At 38.4% G+C, this 13,681-nt stretch overlaps 1 protein-coding gene across 1 annotated transcript in view; it reads left to right on the forward strand.

Moving 5' to 3' along the window:
* The window catches only part of ETNK1 (ethanolamine kinase 1), a 67,162-nt gene that overhangs the window by 12,379 nt on the left and 41,102 nt on the right, over positions 1-13,681 (forward strand). The window contains 2 exon segments of the mRNA XM_010856043.1: positions 6-386; positions 13,606-13,643. Of these exon segments, the coding sequence (XP_010854345.1) occupies positions 6-386; positions 13,606-13,643 (419 nt within the window).

Consider the following 13,681-nt stretch of genomic DNA (forward strand, 5'->3'; position numbering starts at 1 on the left):
AATTTTTTTCCCGTGAGCATTCCCCGCTCAGTTCAGCCGCTGTCCAGACCCGGGTCGGCGAGAGTGCCGCCTCCACCGGTTCTCCTACCGCTCGGCCGTCAGTCTGAACGCCCCCAGCCCTCCCGCGAGGGCGCCCCGGGACGGAAGGATCCAGCAGCCTGTCGGCCCCCGCCGTTCTCGTGGTCGCCGTCGCCGTCGTCGTTGTGGTAGTCTCTGCCGTCGCCTGGGCCATGGCCAATTATATCCACGTCCCGCCCGGCTCCCCGGAGGTCCCCAAGCTGGACGTCACGGTGCAAGATCAGGAGGAGCAGCGCTGCCGGGAGGGGGCCTTGAGCCTCCTGCAACACCTGCGGCCGCACTGGGACCCTCAGGAGGTGACCCTGCAGGTAACGCCCACACCTTAGCCCCGGGTCTCTCCCGACCTTGACGCGGCCCAGGGGGAAGGGAGTGGGGGGTTTTCACCTCACCATCCTTTATGGTCCCCGGGGCCCCAGGAGGATCTCCGGGAACGTCTTTTCGCTCCGTTCTTTGGGAAGTGACCCTGTGTTTCCTCCGTCACACCTAGGAAGGTCACTCCCCCTTCTTTCATCTTTGCTTACTAAGGTTGTCCTGAGGGCAGATTTCCTTTTTCCCGAAGCGGCTACGTTAGTGACGCACCCCTTCCACCTCAGGAAGGTTCTTGTTGTTACTTGCCCCTCCTCCCCCTCCCCTTTCCTAGAAGACTGCGGAATGAACCCTTTCCACTCCCCTTCCAAGGCGTCCTCGCCCGTCGGCCTAAGCCACTGTCGCCTTTCCTTTCACGAATAATGCAGTAATTAATTTTCTCTGATCTTTTCCTTTCCCTTTCCAACCCTCCCCCCGTCGGTGTAACCCACTGATGCTCACCCTGCGTTTTATCTTCTCAAATCCTGGGATTGGCGACAGCCCTGTATCCCAAAGTAATGACCATGGTCATCATGCATTATCAGATTGGGTTCTTAGGTGGCCCTGCACACGTTATTTTATTTGTATCAGTATTTCTGTAAAGGTTTTAATCATGTGAGTCAAACTAACAATATCTGGTGTTAGAACGATAGGTGGCTTGTGAATATTTCTTTTTCCGGAGCCACTGTATTCATAGACAGAAATTGGGAGAAAAAGTCCTGGAGAACCTATGCGTTTTTGAATAGCTTATTTTCAATAAGTTATGATGCAGCATACAGGAAATGTATTTTGAGCACTTATTTCTTTTTAACTTTTGCAGTTTTAGGTACTATATACGAAAATGAACCTCCTTTTCCGTTGCAAACACAGAGTAATTTTAAAGGCTGGCGTATTTGAGGTTTGTTTCAAATCTGAGCAATAATGTAAGAGCCAGATCATCTGCCTTATTTTGTTGACTGTTTCAGCAAAGTTAACTGACTCAACAGTATCTCAGGTGCTTTGCTAAAGTAGTCACCTATATAAAAATGAATAAAACATGAGTAGTGCCCTAGGGCCCAGAACAGTCCTTGACACTTGAGTTTCATAAATGTTGGCTTCAATTCTTACTGTCTGGAAGAGTTTTGAGCAGATTAAAAGGACCCATATGTTTTGGAAAAAAGTTATGAGACAAAAATTTTGAAAATTTAAGGGAGTGTTTGTTAGCCAGATATGTAGGACATTGTGAATCAAAAGTGATTTTCATGTGTAATTTAAAAAAAAAATAGTAGAGTTGGACCATAAAGAAGGATGAGCACCGGAGAATTGATGCTTTTGAATTGCGGTGTTGGAGAAGACTCCTGAGAGTCCCTTGGACTGAAAGGAGATCAAACCAGTCAATCCTCGAAGGAAATCAGTCCTGAATATTCTTTGGAAGGACTTATGCTGAAGTTCCAATACTTAGGCCACCTGATTTGAAAAACTGACTCACTGGAAAAGACCCTGATACTGGGAAAGATTGATGGCAAAAGGAGAAGGAGGGAGTGGGACACAGAGGATGAGACGGTTAGATAGCATTGCCGACTCAAGGGACATGAATTTAAGCAAACTGGGAGATAGTGAAGAACAGGGAAGCCTGGCGTGCCGCAGTCCATGGGGTTGCAGAGTCCAACACAACTTAGTGACTGAACAATAACAGCGTATTTTCTTTGGGAAAATTAGTTTAATTGAAACTTCCAAGTTGAAACTCTACACTTCTTTAGTTTATTATTTATTAACTTATTCTGGTTTTTTACATTTATTTAAATAAGTTATGTTCCAGCCATCAGTTATTAATTAAACATATTAATTAAAGACATTGCCGTTTTCTGGTAAACTCTGGTTCTGACAAGATGTATTACTTTTTAAGCAGAGACTTAAGAGTTTGAAGCTTTGATGACTGGAATTTTAGAGGTACATTAGGTGTTTTTTTAAATCGTTTAATCCCTCAGACAACCATTTTAGATGGATACTATCATTTTTTTAGATATAACTCAGTGAAGTAAAGCCAGGATATAGGTTGAAAAAAAAGATAAAATGTGTTAACATTCAGACTGTTTCTGGTTGTTGAAAGTACTTGAGATTGAGCCTTACCTGAAACCCGAGTACCAACTTTTGACTTTAAGACCTTTGTACTCATTATCCAAACTTCCAGTGTGCTTATTTGTAAATGAAGGTAAATACTACCATTTGTTTTGCTCTTATGATGACTGTTATTTAGAAATCTAATCCCTCCATGTGCAAGCAAAGCTTTTGATCCAGAAGCTGGGACAACTGCTAAGCTGAGTTGATGGTTATTCATCTCTCAATTTAGTAGATCTGACTCCCACATTCTAGGTCATTATAAACTCTGCTTTTATGATGCTTCAGAATTTCTTTAGTAAATATGGACAGGAATATTTTCTTTTGAGATTTGCTTTTATCTCCTTTGAAGTATAAAGATAAAAGTCATACCTCACATGTAGTCAAAAGACTAAAACAAGTATCAGTAATAATGGCACATATTTTTAAAAGATTTTTTCTCAAATTCTTTTGGGATATAAAATATTATTTAAACATACCTTAGAGTGGGCGACTTCACTTTCACTTTTCACTTAGGTGCATTGGAGAAGGAAATGGCAGCCCATTCCAGTGTTCTTGCCTGGAGAATCCCAGGGACGGGGGAGCCTGGTAGGCTACCGTCTATGGGGTCACACAGAGTCGGACACGACTGAAGTGACTTAGCATAGCATAGCATAGAAGCTTAATCTAATAATACTTATTTACCTGGCACTTACTCTTGCCAGCTGAACTTTGAGAGCACATTACAAAATCCAGAAGCAAACAAAAAAAGATGTTAGTACATTCAAAATGATAGAGGGTCCCGTCTTTGCTCACAACTTATGGACATATGGGATAATATATCTTATTTTAGACAGAGCTTTAAAAAGTTGAGTTATTTTTTCCCTATCTCTGCCAAATTAAAAGACTACAATATAAAAGTAGTGGTGAGCTTTGTGTAGTATGTTAGAATAGGGAGAGTAGGTCTAAAATAATACATCAGAGTGTTTTTTATTTAATATTTTACTGTTTATAAAGAAAGCACTTTGGCATACACTCTCCCAACAATCCTGTGAGATAGATGTAAACTGTTAATATGTATTTTATAGTTAAATGATACTGAACTTGAAGTTAGTAATGGCAGATCTGGGATGAGAACTCATAAATTATTGCTCTTTGATAAAAGTTTATGTTTGTTCAGTTCAGTTGCTCAGTCGGGTCCAACTCCTTGTGACCCCGTGGACTGCAGTTTGTATATTATGATTAAGACAGGGAAGCCATTTCTCTGCAAAGTTCATAGAAAGATTTTGTCTTAAGTTCCTTACAAATATAATTTCATTACTTTTTCCACATGTGACAATATTTTGGAAAAGGGATTCACTTCTGCTTTCTTTTAAAATCATTACTATCTAATAGGAAAGTATTTGAGTGGGAGATAACACCTAAGAGTATTTTAACTATGACAAAGAGAGATGGGATGTTTAATAGGCTCCTGTGAAGGATGTGTAATGTTTGATAGGCTCCCGTGTGTTTTGATAATGTGTGACCACAAAGTCAAGGGTCTAATGTGCTAGTTCACTTTCAGGTATTAATAGCTATATGTCTTGGACTGAGCAACCATTTCATCACTTTTTGAGGCCTCAGCATAGTGTAGTAGAAAGAGGATGGTTTCAAATCCTGATGTCAGCCATTTGTCACCTTTGGCAAGTTTAAAAATCTCTATAAAAAGAAATTACTATCTACCTTGGAAAATAGTAGCATAGTACAAAACAGAATTTAGCTACTATCAGTTCAGTTCAGTCACTCAGTCATGTTGCATCCCATGGACTGAAGCTTGCCAGGCCTTCCTGTCCATCACCAACTCCCAGAGTTTACTCAGACTCATGTCTGTTGAGTCGGTGATATCTCCAACCATCTCATCCTCTGTCGTCCCCTTCTCCTCCCGCCTTCAATCTTTCCCAGCATCAGGGTCTTTTCCAATAAATCAGTTCTTCTCATCAGGTGGCCAAAGTTTTGGAATTTCAGCTTCAGCATCAGTGCTTCCAATGAATATTCAGGACTGATTTCCTTTAGGATGGACTTGTTGGATCTCCTTGCAGTCCAAGAGACTCTCAAGAGTCTTCTCCAACACCACAGTTCAAAAGCATCACTTCTTCAGTGCTCAGCTTTCCTTATAGTTCAACTCTCACATCCATAGATGACTGCTGGAAAAACCATAGCTTTGACTAGATGGACCCTTGTTGGCAAAGTAACGTCTGCTTTTTAATATGTTGTCTAGGTTGGTCATAACTTTCTTTCAAGGAACAAGTGTCTTTTAATTTCATGGCTGCAATCACCATCTGCAGTGATTTTGGAGCCCCTCAAAATAAAGTCTGTCACTGTTTCCATTGTTTCCCCATCTATTTGCCATGAAGTGATGGGACCAGATGCCTTGATCTTAGTTTTCTAATGTTTAGTTTTAAGCCAACTTTTTCACTCTCCTCTTACACTACTACAAATAGTAATTTTAATACTATTCTTTTACTACTTTACTACTAAGAGTAGAGTATCAGGAGAATTAAATGAAATAGGTAAAAATTATGCACAGTATGTTTAATTACTTCACCCTGCCCCCCATCCCTGGCTCACCACCCCCCCAGCCTTTGTAAGTAGAGAGTTGTTCTAAAAGAATTGTAAGCTCCTAAAATTTTGACATGTATTTTTTTGTACTGGCATAATGCTAATTTTCAGCAGCATTTCTTGTAGCAGAAGGTAGGCATGGGAGAATGGAGAAGGAAAGGCTTCACAGAAAGGCTTCAAGGGGTACCTTGAATTGAGTTTGGAAGGAAAGATAGGAGATGGAATGGGGAAGTATTTCTGGGCAAAGAAAAACCACTTGCGTAAACTATGAGTGTTTCATGGAGTATGAGTGTGGTGTACAAAGTGATTTCCAAATAAGGGAGAGGTTAAATATGAAGTATTTATGCTTCATTAGGAGGTGGTATTTTATTATCTAGGACATAATGGGAAGTTGGTGAATGTTTTTAAGGAGGTATGTTACATATTTTTTAGAGAAATGGCAGATTACTATTTAGGCAGCATCCATTGAAGAAAATGTTTTGAATTGGGAAGTGAGTGATTACTTATAACGGAGAAGGCAGTGGAACCCAACTCCAGTACTTTTGCCTGGAAAATCCCATGGACGGAGGAGCCTGGTAGGCTGCAGTCCATGGGGTCGCTAGAATCAGACACGACTGATCGATTTCACTTTCACTTTTCACTTTCATGCATTGGAGAAGGAAATGGCAACCCACTCCAGTGTTCTTGCCTGGAGAATCCCAGGGACAGGGGAGCCTGGTGGGCTGCCGTCTCTGGGGTCGCACAGAGTTGGACACGGCTGAAGCGACTTCGCAGCAGCAGCAGATCACTTAAAAAGGACATTATTTTTGAAAGTCTTGGTTGCTGCTTACTAAGAGGATGCTAAATTAGTATAGTGGATTGAAACCACTACAGTTTAAAAAGATGAGTTAAGATGTGATAGGATAGATCAGAGAGCATTGCAAGTAATACGGTTGAATATTTCTTGTGAAGCTTTCTTTAGTTTTACATAAAACTATATATGTGTTGAATTAAACCATAAATACGTTTTTTTCCCCAGTGTATTGCGTTAAAAAATGTTTGTGAAAGACAACTGAGGAGAGACTGTTATGTTAGTATAGATAAGCGGTGCTGGGATCCAAATTAGGACAGTGGCCTTGAAGCTGGAAATAAGGGATAGATTTGACATTTCAGAAAATAAATGTGCAGGACTTGTTAATTGCTTGCAGGTCTGGGAGGAAGTGGGAAGCTTAAGGGCTTTGTTTTGTTTCTTGTTTCTTCTTGTGGCTGACAAAGATAGGGCAGTAATGAAAGGCCTTTATGTAAGGAATCAAGTTGTATTTTTCAGGATTCTGTCATTGTTTTTTATCTTTTGGCCTTGCCACGTGACAGGTGGGATCTTAGTTCCTTGGCCAGGGATTGAACCTGAACCCTCTGAGGTGGAAGCACAGAATCTTACTTGGGACTACCAGGGAAGTCCCCCGAATTTTTTCTTAGAAGTCCTTTTACTCTGATACATCTTATGGGCTATAGATAAATTTTGTCACCCTTTTAAAAATTGTGAGATACAACAAGCCTACAGAAAAAAATGAAACATAAATTGTTGTAGAACAAATACCTTTGTAGCCCTAGCTCAGGGAAAGAGAGAAAATATTAACCAGTAACCCAGAATATCTCCCACTTCCCTTTCTGCTCCTACCTTTTCCCTCCCTCTAGTGGTAATCACAGTAACAGTTTAAAAAAAAGTTAACAGAACAATATTTTTGAATTGAATTAGTCATTTTTTCTAGTACTCTGAGAAAATATACTGTATGTGTAAATTTTTTAAATAAAGAACTATATAATCATGAAGTAATTTAGTTTTACTGAAAAGATGTAACACAATATTAAAACTTTGAGTAGCAAAAAACCCCCACTTCCTGTTCATATTTTATTAAACAATCAACTGTTCTATTTTGTTTATTACAGTCTACTTCTCCCTTAAATATTTTACATAGTTGTTTTATTGAATCTTATGTACACTTCTGTATTCCTGTTCTTCACATCAGTTCAGTTCAGTTGCTCGATTGTGTCCGACTCTTTGTGACCCCATGGACTGCAGGCTTCCCCGTCCATCACCACCTCCTGGAGCTTGCTCAAACTCATGTCCGTTGTAAATATTTTCATGTTTTTATGGTATTGACCACAATTTTTGATAGCTAGAAACATAATATTTGATCATGTTAAAGATCATGTGACTTAATTACTTTTAAAGTGAGGTTTTAAAAAGAATTCTAAAGAGTATAAAGAGGAATATTAGAAAGGCTCAGCAGATAAAGAATCTGCCTGCGTTGCAGGAGACACAGGAGACAGCTTGATCTCTTGGTTGGGAAGATCCCCTGGAGGAGGAAATAACAACCCGCTGCAGTATTCTTGCCTGGAGAATTCCATGGACGGAGGAGCCTGGCGAACCACAGTCCATAGGGTTGCAAAGAGCTGGACATGACTTGAGCGACTACACACACACATAGGCATGTCACATTCATAAAAGAACACTATCTAACCCTGTGATTTTGTTTAATAGATACATATGGTTCATGCTCTTAATAAAATATTTAAAACATAAATAAGACTATAAAATGGAAAGTAAAAAAAAAAAAAACAACACCTAAATCCCTCAATACCAAGTCCTTCTCCTCAAAGGTAATTTTTTGAACAGTTTTTTTTGACTTATAAAAAATTGTCAGATTATTTACCAGCATAAATAATTTATGTATGGGTTTACCAGCATACATTATCTACTTACATTTATAAATATAGTAAATATAATTAAATTATTCTATATTGTGCTTTTAAAATAATATATCTTCGATATCTCCATATCAGTGTATGTAATCTTTTTTTAAATTTTGTTTTTATTTTTTAGATATTAAAATCAGTATTGCAGTGAACTACTTTTATGCATATATTTTGGGTAACTTCTTTTAAGTATATCCATAGAGTAAATTCTTAGTGAAATTAAATTTAAAGGAAAAAATATACAAACACATATACATGTGTATGTATATATATATATATATATATATATATGATCTACTTCAAGGAACTGGCTCACACAGTTGCAGAGGTTGGTAAATCTGAAATTTGTATGGCATTGTCTGGTAAGCTGGAAACTCTTAAGACAGGAATTGATGCTGTAGCCTTAAGGCAGAGTATCTTCAGGAAAACCTAAGTTTTGCTTTAGTAGCTCTTCACCTGGTCGAATGAGGCTCACTTAAGGGGATTAATCTTTTACCTGAAGTTATCTGGTTAATAAGTCTGCGAAATACCTACAGAGCTGCATCTAAATTAATGTTTGATTGAATAATTGGGCCTTATAGCCAGTCCAAGTTGACATAAAACTGTCATGCTATTTCTCACTTTATGTAATTTTTTATTCCTCAAAACAGTATTGTAAAGTATCTTTCTGTATACCTTCTCCAATCTCTGATATTAAAAAATTTTTTGCCAGTTAGATACATGAAAATGGTATTTTGTTTTCTTTTTACATTGCTTTTCATTCTGTCATTTTGGAAGGTGGTGGAATCACAATGGTTTCTTCCACAAAACAATTAACTGACACAAATTAATTCCATCTTTCTAAATTCCTGGTCTTGTCTAGTAGTCATTGTCTTAAAGAATAATTGAAACTTGTCTTTCCCATTATCTTGGCCTGTGGAAGCTTATTTATTTGAATTTAGTAGTTAATTGGTCATTTTAAACCATAAATAAATGTCAAAACTCTGCTTGGTTTCTTAATCATCTTAGGGACTAAAGAAATTTCGTGGTAGCTAAGATATAGAGTTTGTCATTGCAGGATAGTGTCATGTACTGAAAGGAGGCATTGGATTATGTTTTGGGGGTCTCAAGAAGGTCTTCAGGTTCACTGATAGTCACTTTAACTTCTAAGGTGTCATTAAACTATAATTTCTTTTCGCCAACCAGAGTTTCTGTGTTACTTCAAATGGCAACCTGTACAGGTTTGGGCAGTGCAGCACACAGAGTCTAGGGCTAATCTGTAACATAGATCTTGTCATAATTATTAACTTTTATGATCTCATTATGAATCATTTTGCTGTCTTGTGTTGAAATTTAAATATGTAGTTATCTGCATACTTGATAAGAGCTTATTTTGTGTCAGAAACTGTTGTATGTGCTTCTGTATATGTTAAGTCATTAATTCTCATGAGTGAAAGTCGTTCGGTCGTGTCCAGCTCTTTGCGACCCCATGGACTATACAGTCCACAGAATTCTCCAGGCTAGAATACTGGAGTGGGTAGCATTTTCCTTCTCCAGGGGATCGTCCCAACCCAGGGATTGAACCCGTATTGCAGGCGGATTCTTTATCAGCTGAGCCACAAGGGAAGCTATTAATTCTCATAAAAACATATTAAGTGAAAAAATAAAAACTAAAACTATAAAGTAGATTCTAATTGCTTATATTAAACATGAGATGAATAAAGCACATACAAGTTAAGTGGCTTGCCTAAGAATAGACTAACACACCTAGAATTTACAGTCCGGTGGAGCAGTCTTGCTCTGAGCTCATTCTCTGAACTAGTACTATCTTACATACTTGACAAACAGTGTAGGATAAGCCCTGTGAAAAGGAGCTCCATGAGATTTCTATTGTTTTTGTACCCCCTCCAATGAGGTGGAATTTTACATTTCTAGTGTATATCTGATATAATACTCATACCTAGCATATACCTAGTATATTTTTGTCTGTTTTGGAAAGCTGAAGTACCTTGAATTAATTATTGATTTATGCATGAGATAGGAACCATCCAAGAGCGAAAAAGCATTATCCATACATCTTTAAATTCAGAAATCTCCATCAAGAGGTCATTTGAATAGCTGAACAAATTGGATTTATTACTCCTTGCAGTTGCGGAAGACTTATTCCATGAGTAATGGTGGGTATTAGAAAGGACTTAGTATAAAAATTTAGGAGAGGGTTCAGGGAAGCTTCCCTGATAGCTCAGTTGGTAAAGAATCCACCTGCAAATCAGGAGACCCTTGTTGATTCCTGGGTCAGGAAGATCCCCTGGAGAAGGGATAGGCTACCCACTCCAGTATTCTTGGGCTTTCCTTGTGGCTCAGCTGGTAAAGAATCCACCTGCAACCTAGGAGACCTGGGTTCAATCCCTGGGTTGGGAAGATCCCCTGGAGAAGGGAAAGGCTACCCACTCCAGTATTCTGGCCTGGAGAATTCCATGGACTGTATAGTCCATGGGATCACAAAGAGTCAGACATGAGGCTTTCCTGTGGATTGGGTGCTGTCAGAAAGGAAGTGGAGCAAGTCTGTGACTGTGGGTAACTTACGTTACCTAGAGGACTGGAGGAATGAAGCAGGGACAGAGCTGTGACTTGAAAAGGAACAGCAGTTCCTCATATTAGCCAGAGCAGGGGGATGTTTGGTGATTTTTGTGGTTTGGAAAAAATTCATGGTTTTATCTATGTTCACACATGATTACGGAGTGGCTTTGTTTTTGTCTTGATGCGTTATGGACACAGAGTGGTCTCATCTGATATTGATGTTCTGTGAAATTACTTATGTTCAACTGAATCTCCAGGCCTTGCTGTATGTACTGGGTCTGTTCCTAGCTATTGGGCTCCTTTTGTTTTTCTCACTAATTTAATTTTTTCGCATTTAAACTGGATTGATTGTGGAAGAAAAAAAAAAGAAAACATGCATAAGCCAAAAGAAAAAAGTTTAAAACAGGGAAACAGGAGACAGGATTTAAACTACCTAATATTTCTGTTGGATATTTTTGTAGACATTTCTATCCTTATTTATACATAAATATAAATTAAGTGATACTTTACATAAAATATTCTTATGAAGTGAAATAAAAGTCGCTTAGTCGTGTCTGACTCTTTGTGACCTCATGGACTATACAGTTCATGAAATTCTCTAGGCCAGAATATTGGAGTGGGTAGCCATTCCCTTCTCCAGGAAAACTTCCCAACCCAGCGATTGAACCCAGGTCTCCCACATTGCAGGTGGATTCCTTACCAGCTGAGCCAATCAGGGAAGCAGAATACTCTTATAAATGAAGCAATATTTTTTTGCCCCAGAAATTTATTGTGACTATCATTTTATTGTAAATTTTTAGCTATTTTGTATAGTAGAGTATGTTAGGGTTAGTGTCATTGGAGTTGTGACTCAATGTCATCCTTATAAATGTGTGTATATTATTCAATAATCTTATCCAGTAATGTTATCCACTTCTAGCCCTTTTAAGTGCATACATCTTAAATGTGTGTTTCTGTGTGTACACATAAATATACAATATAGCATGCACAATTAAAGAAATTTATTACAGGCAAGAGTGAAAGAATAACTTTGTTATAAGTTATATCAATAAGACAAGCTAGTATTTAAAGTGAAAGTGAAGTCGCTCAGTCGTGTCCATGGGATTCTCCAGGCGTGAGTACTGGAGTGGGGTGCCATTTCCTTCTCCAGGGGATCTTCCTGACTCAGGGATTGAACCCAGGTCTCCCGCGTTGCAGGCAGAAGCTTTAACCGGTGAGCCACCAGGGAAGCCAGTATTTAAGTCCTTACTAAATATTTGTTGAGGGGATGTAGAAAACATAGATTTTACTCCTTTGAGAAGTGTGGAGTGTCATTCATCATAAGCATTTCAGAACATTAATTTCTCAAACTTTATTTCAATAATTGAAATATTTTATTTCTACATGACATTTGGAGGAGTTACAGAGTAATATGTGTGAGTTGATATTTTAATAAGAACAAACTTGCAGCATAGTTTTTAAGAAAATGATGATTGGAATTTAGTATAAGGGCATATGCTTCTTGTCATTGTCTCCCTACCTACCAGCTTTTTGAAATCTAGGTGGAAAGCAGAGTTTGTATGTCTCTGCATACCCCCAAAACATAGATATTCAAAATAAATCTTTTCACATTAGCTCATTAAATTTACCTACATTAGGTAAATAAGGATAAGTAAACACTTCTTTTAAATTTCACCTGAAGATCTAAAGCCTTTTCAGGTATCATTTATCATTACAACAGTCTTATCAAAATAAAAATGATTACCCTCTTTCTCAGGCATTAGTTAAATGTGTATACATTTAAAACTTATCCTTTGTTCATTATTCTTGTTCTTTCCCATTTGTCTTGGGAAAAATGTCCTTAACACTTGCTTTCACTTTTATCCCTTTATTCTACCCAAGAGCCTCCAAAAGCTCTGAGTTATAATTGGGTAAATAGAAAGTTTTAATGTCAGTTTTAGGAGAAGGGGATGACAGAGGGTGAGATGGTTGGATGGCATCACTGACTCGATGGACATAAGTTTGAGTAAACTCTGGGAGTTGGTGATGGACAGGGAGGCCTGGCGTGCTGCAGTCCATGGGGTTGCAAAGAGTCGGACACAACTGAGCAACTGAACTGAACTGAGTGTCAAATTAATGTAGAGGAAGACAAAAGTTGCAGTTTTTGAATAGACTTAGAGAACTAATATTGCTAATCATCTGTTTGCTTTTTCATATAATATTATATGCAAATCTGAAAAAGGACCTTAAAACTCCTGAGGGGACTTCCCTGGTGGGCTGTTGGTTAAGACTCTGCCCTTCCACTGCAGGGGACATGGGTTCAGTCCCTGGTTGGGGAACTAAGATCCCTCATGCCTCAGGGTGCAGCAAAAAAAATCTTGAAAAGTCCTCAAACTCCCTTTTAGAAAATATCTGTGAAATCTCTAGTTACTTCTCTATCTTCATCTAATTAAGATTGTGCTGCTGCTGCTTATTTAGCTGTAGCATTCAAGTTTAAATTATTATAACCTGAATACTTAGAAGAATTTCTAGTGTATATTATGTTAAGTAATCTTTGAAAATAACATTTAAAATTAAGTTTTTTTATAAATTGGAGATTTACCATAATAAAAACTATGGTACATTATGTTTGTAGTTTTAAACTTGTGAACATTATTAAAGACTTTTTTATAACATATATTATGCTAGGAAGAAAGCCACTTTCCCTATCTTCAGAGATTTTCCAATCTGTTAGACATAGGCGAGAGAAAGAATGTGTGTGTTGTACTACACAACATATTAAATAGCAGCATTCCATTTTGTTTACATCTGGAATTAAAGTTATAGACATGTTAGGCAATGGCACCCCACTCCAGTATTCTTGCCTGGAAAATCCCATGGACGGAGGAGCCTGGTAGGCTTCAGACCATGGGGTCGTGAAGAGTCCGACACGACTGAGCGACTTCACTTTCACTTTTCCCTTTCATGCATTGGAGAAGGAAATGGCAACCCACTCCAGTGTTCTTGCCTGGAGAATCCCAGGGACGGGGAAGCCTGGTGGGCTGCCGTCCATTGGGTTGCACAGAGTTGGACGCGACTGAATCGACATAGCAGCAGCAGCAACAGGCAAAATTATATTCAAAAATTAAGTAGATTTTTTTTCAGTTAGTGTTTAATGTTTTTCAAGTTATCTCCTAATTCTTCCTTAAAAGTGAATAATTGTTTTTCCTTTTTTTTTCTTTTTTTTGGGGGCAGCTTTTCACTGATGGAATCACAAATAAACTTATTGGCTGGTTTGTGGGTAATACAATGGAGGATGTCGTCCTGGTGC

Source organism: Bison bison, unplaced genomic scaffold (assembly GCF_000754665.1).
Source record: "Bison bison bison isolate TAMUID 2011002044 unplaced genomic scaffold, Bison_UMD1.0 scf7180017864370, whole genome shotgun sequence".
Taxonomy (NCBI): Eukaryota; Metazoa; Chordata; class Mammalia; order Artiodactyla; family Bovidae; genus Bison; species Bison bison.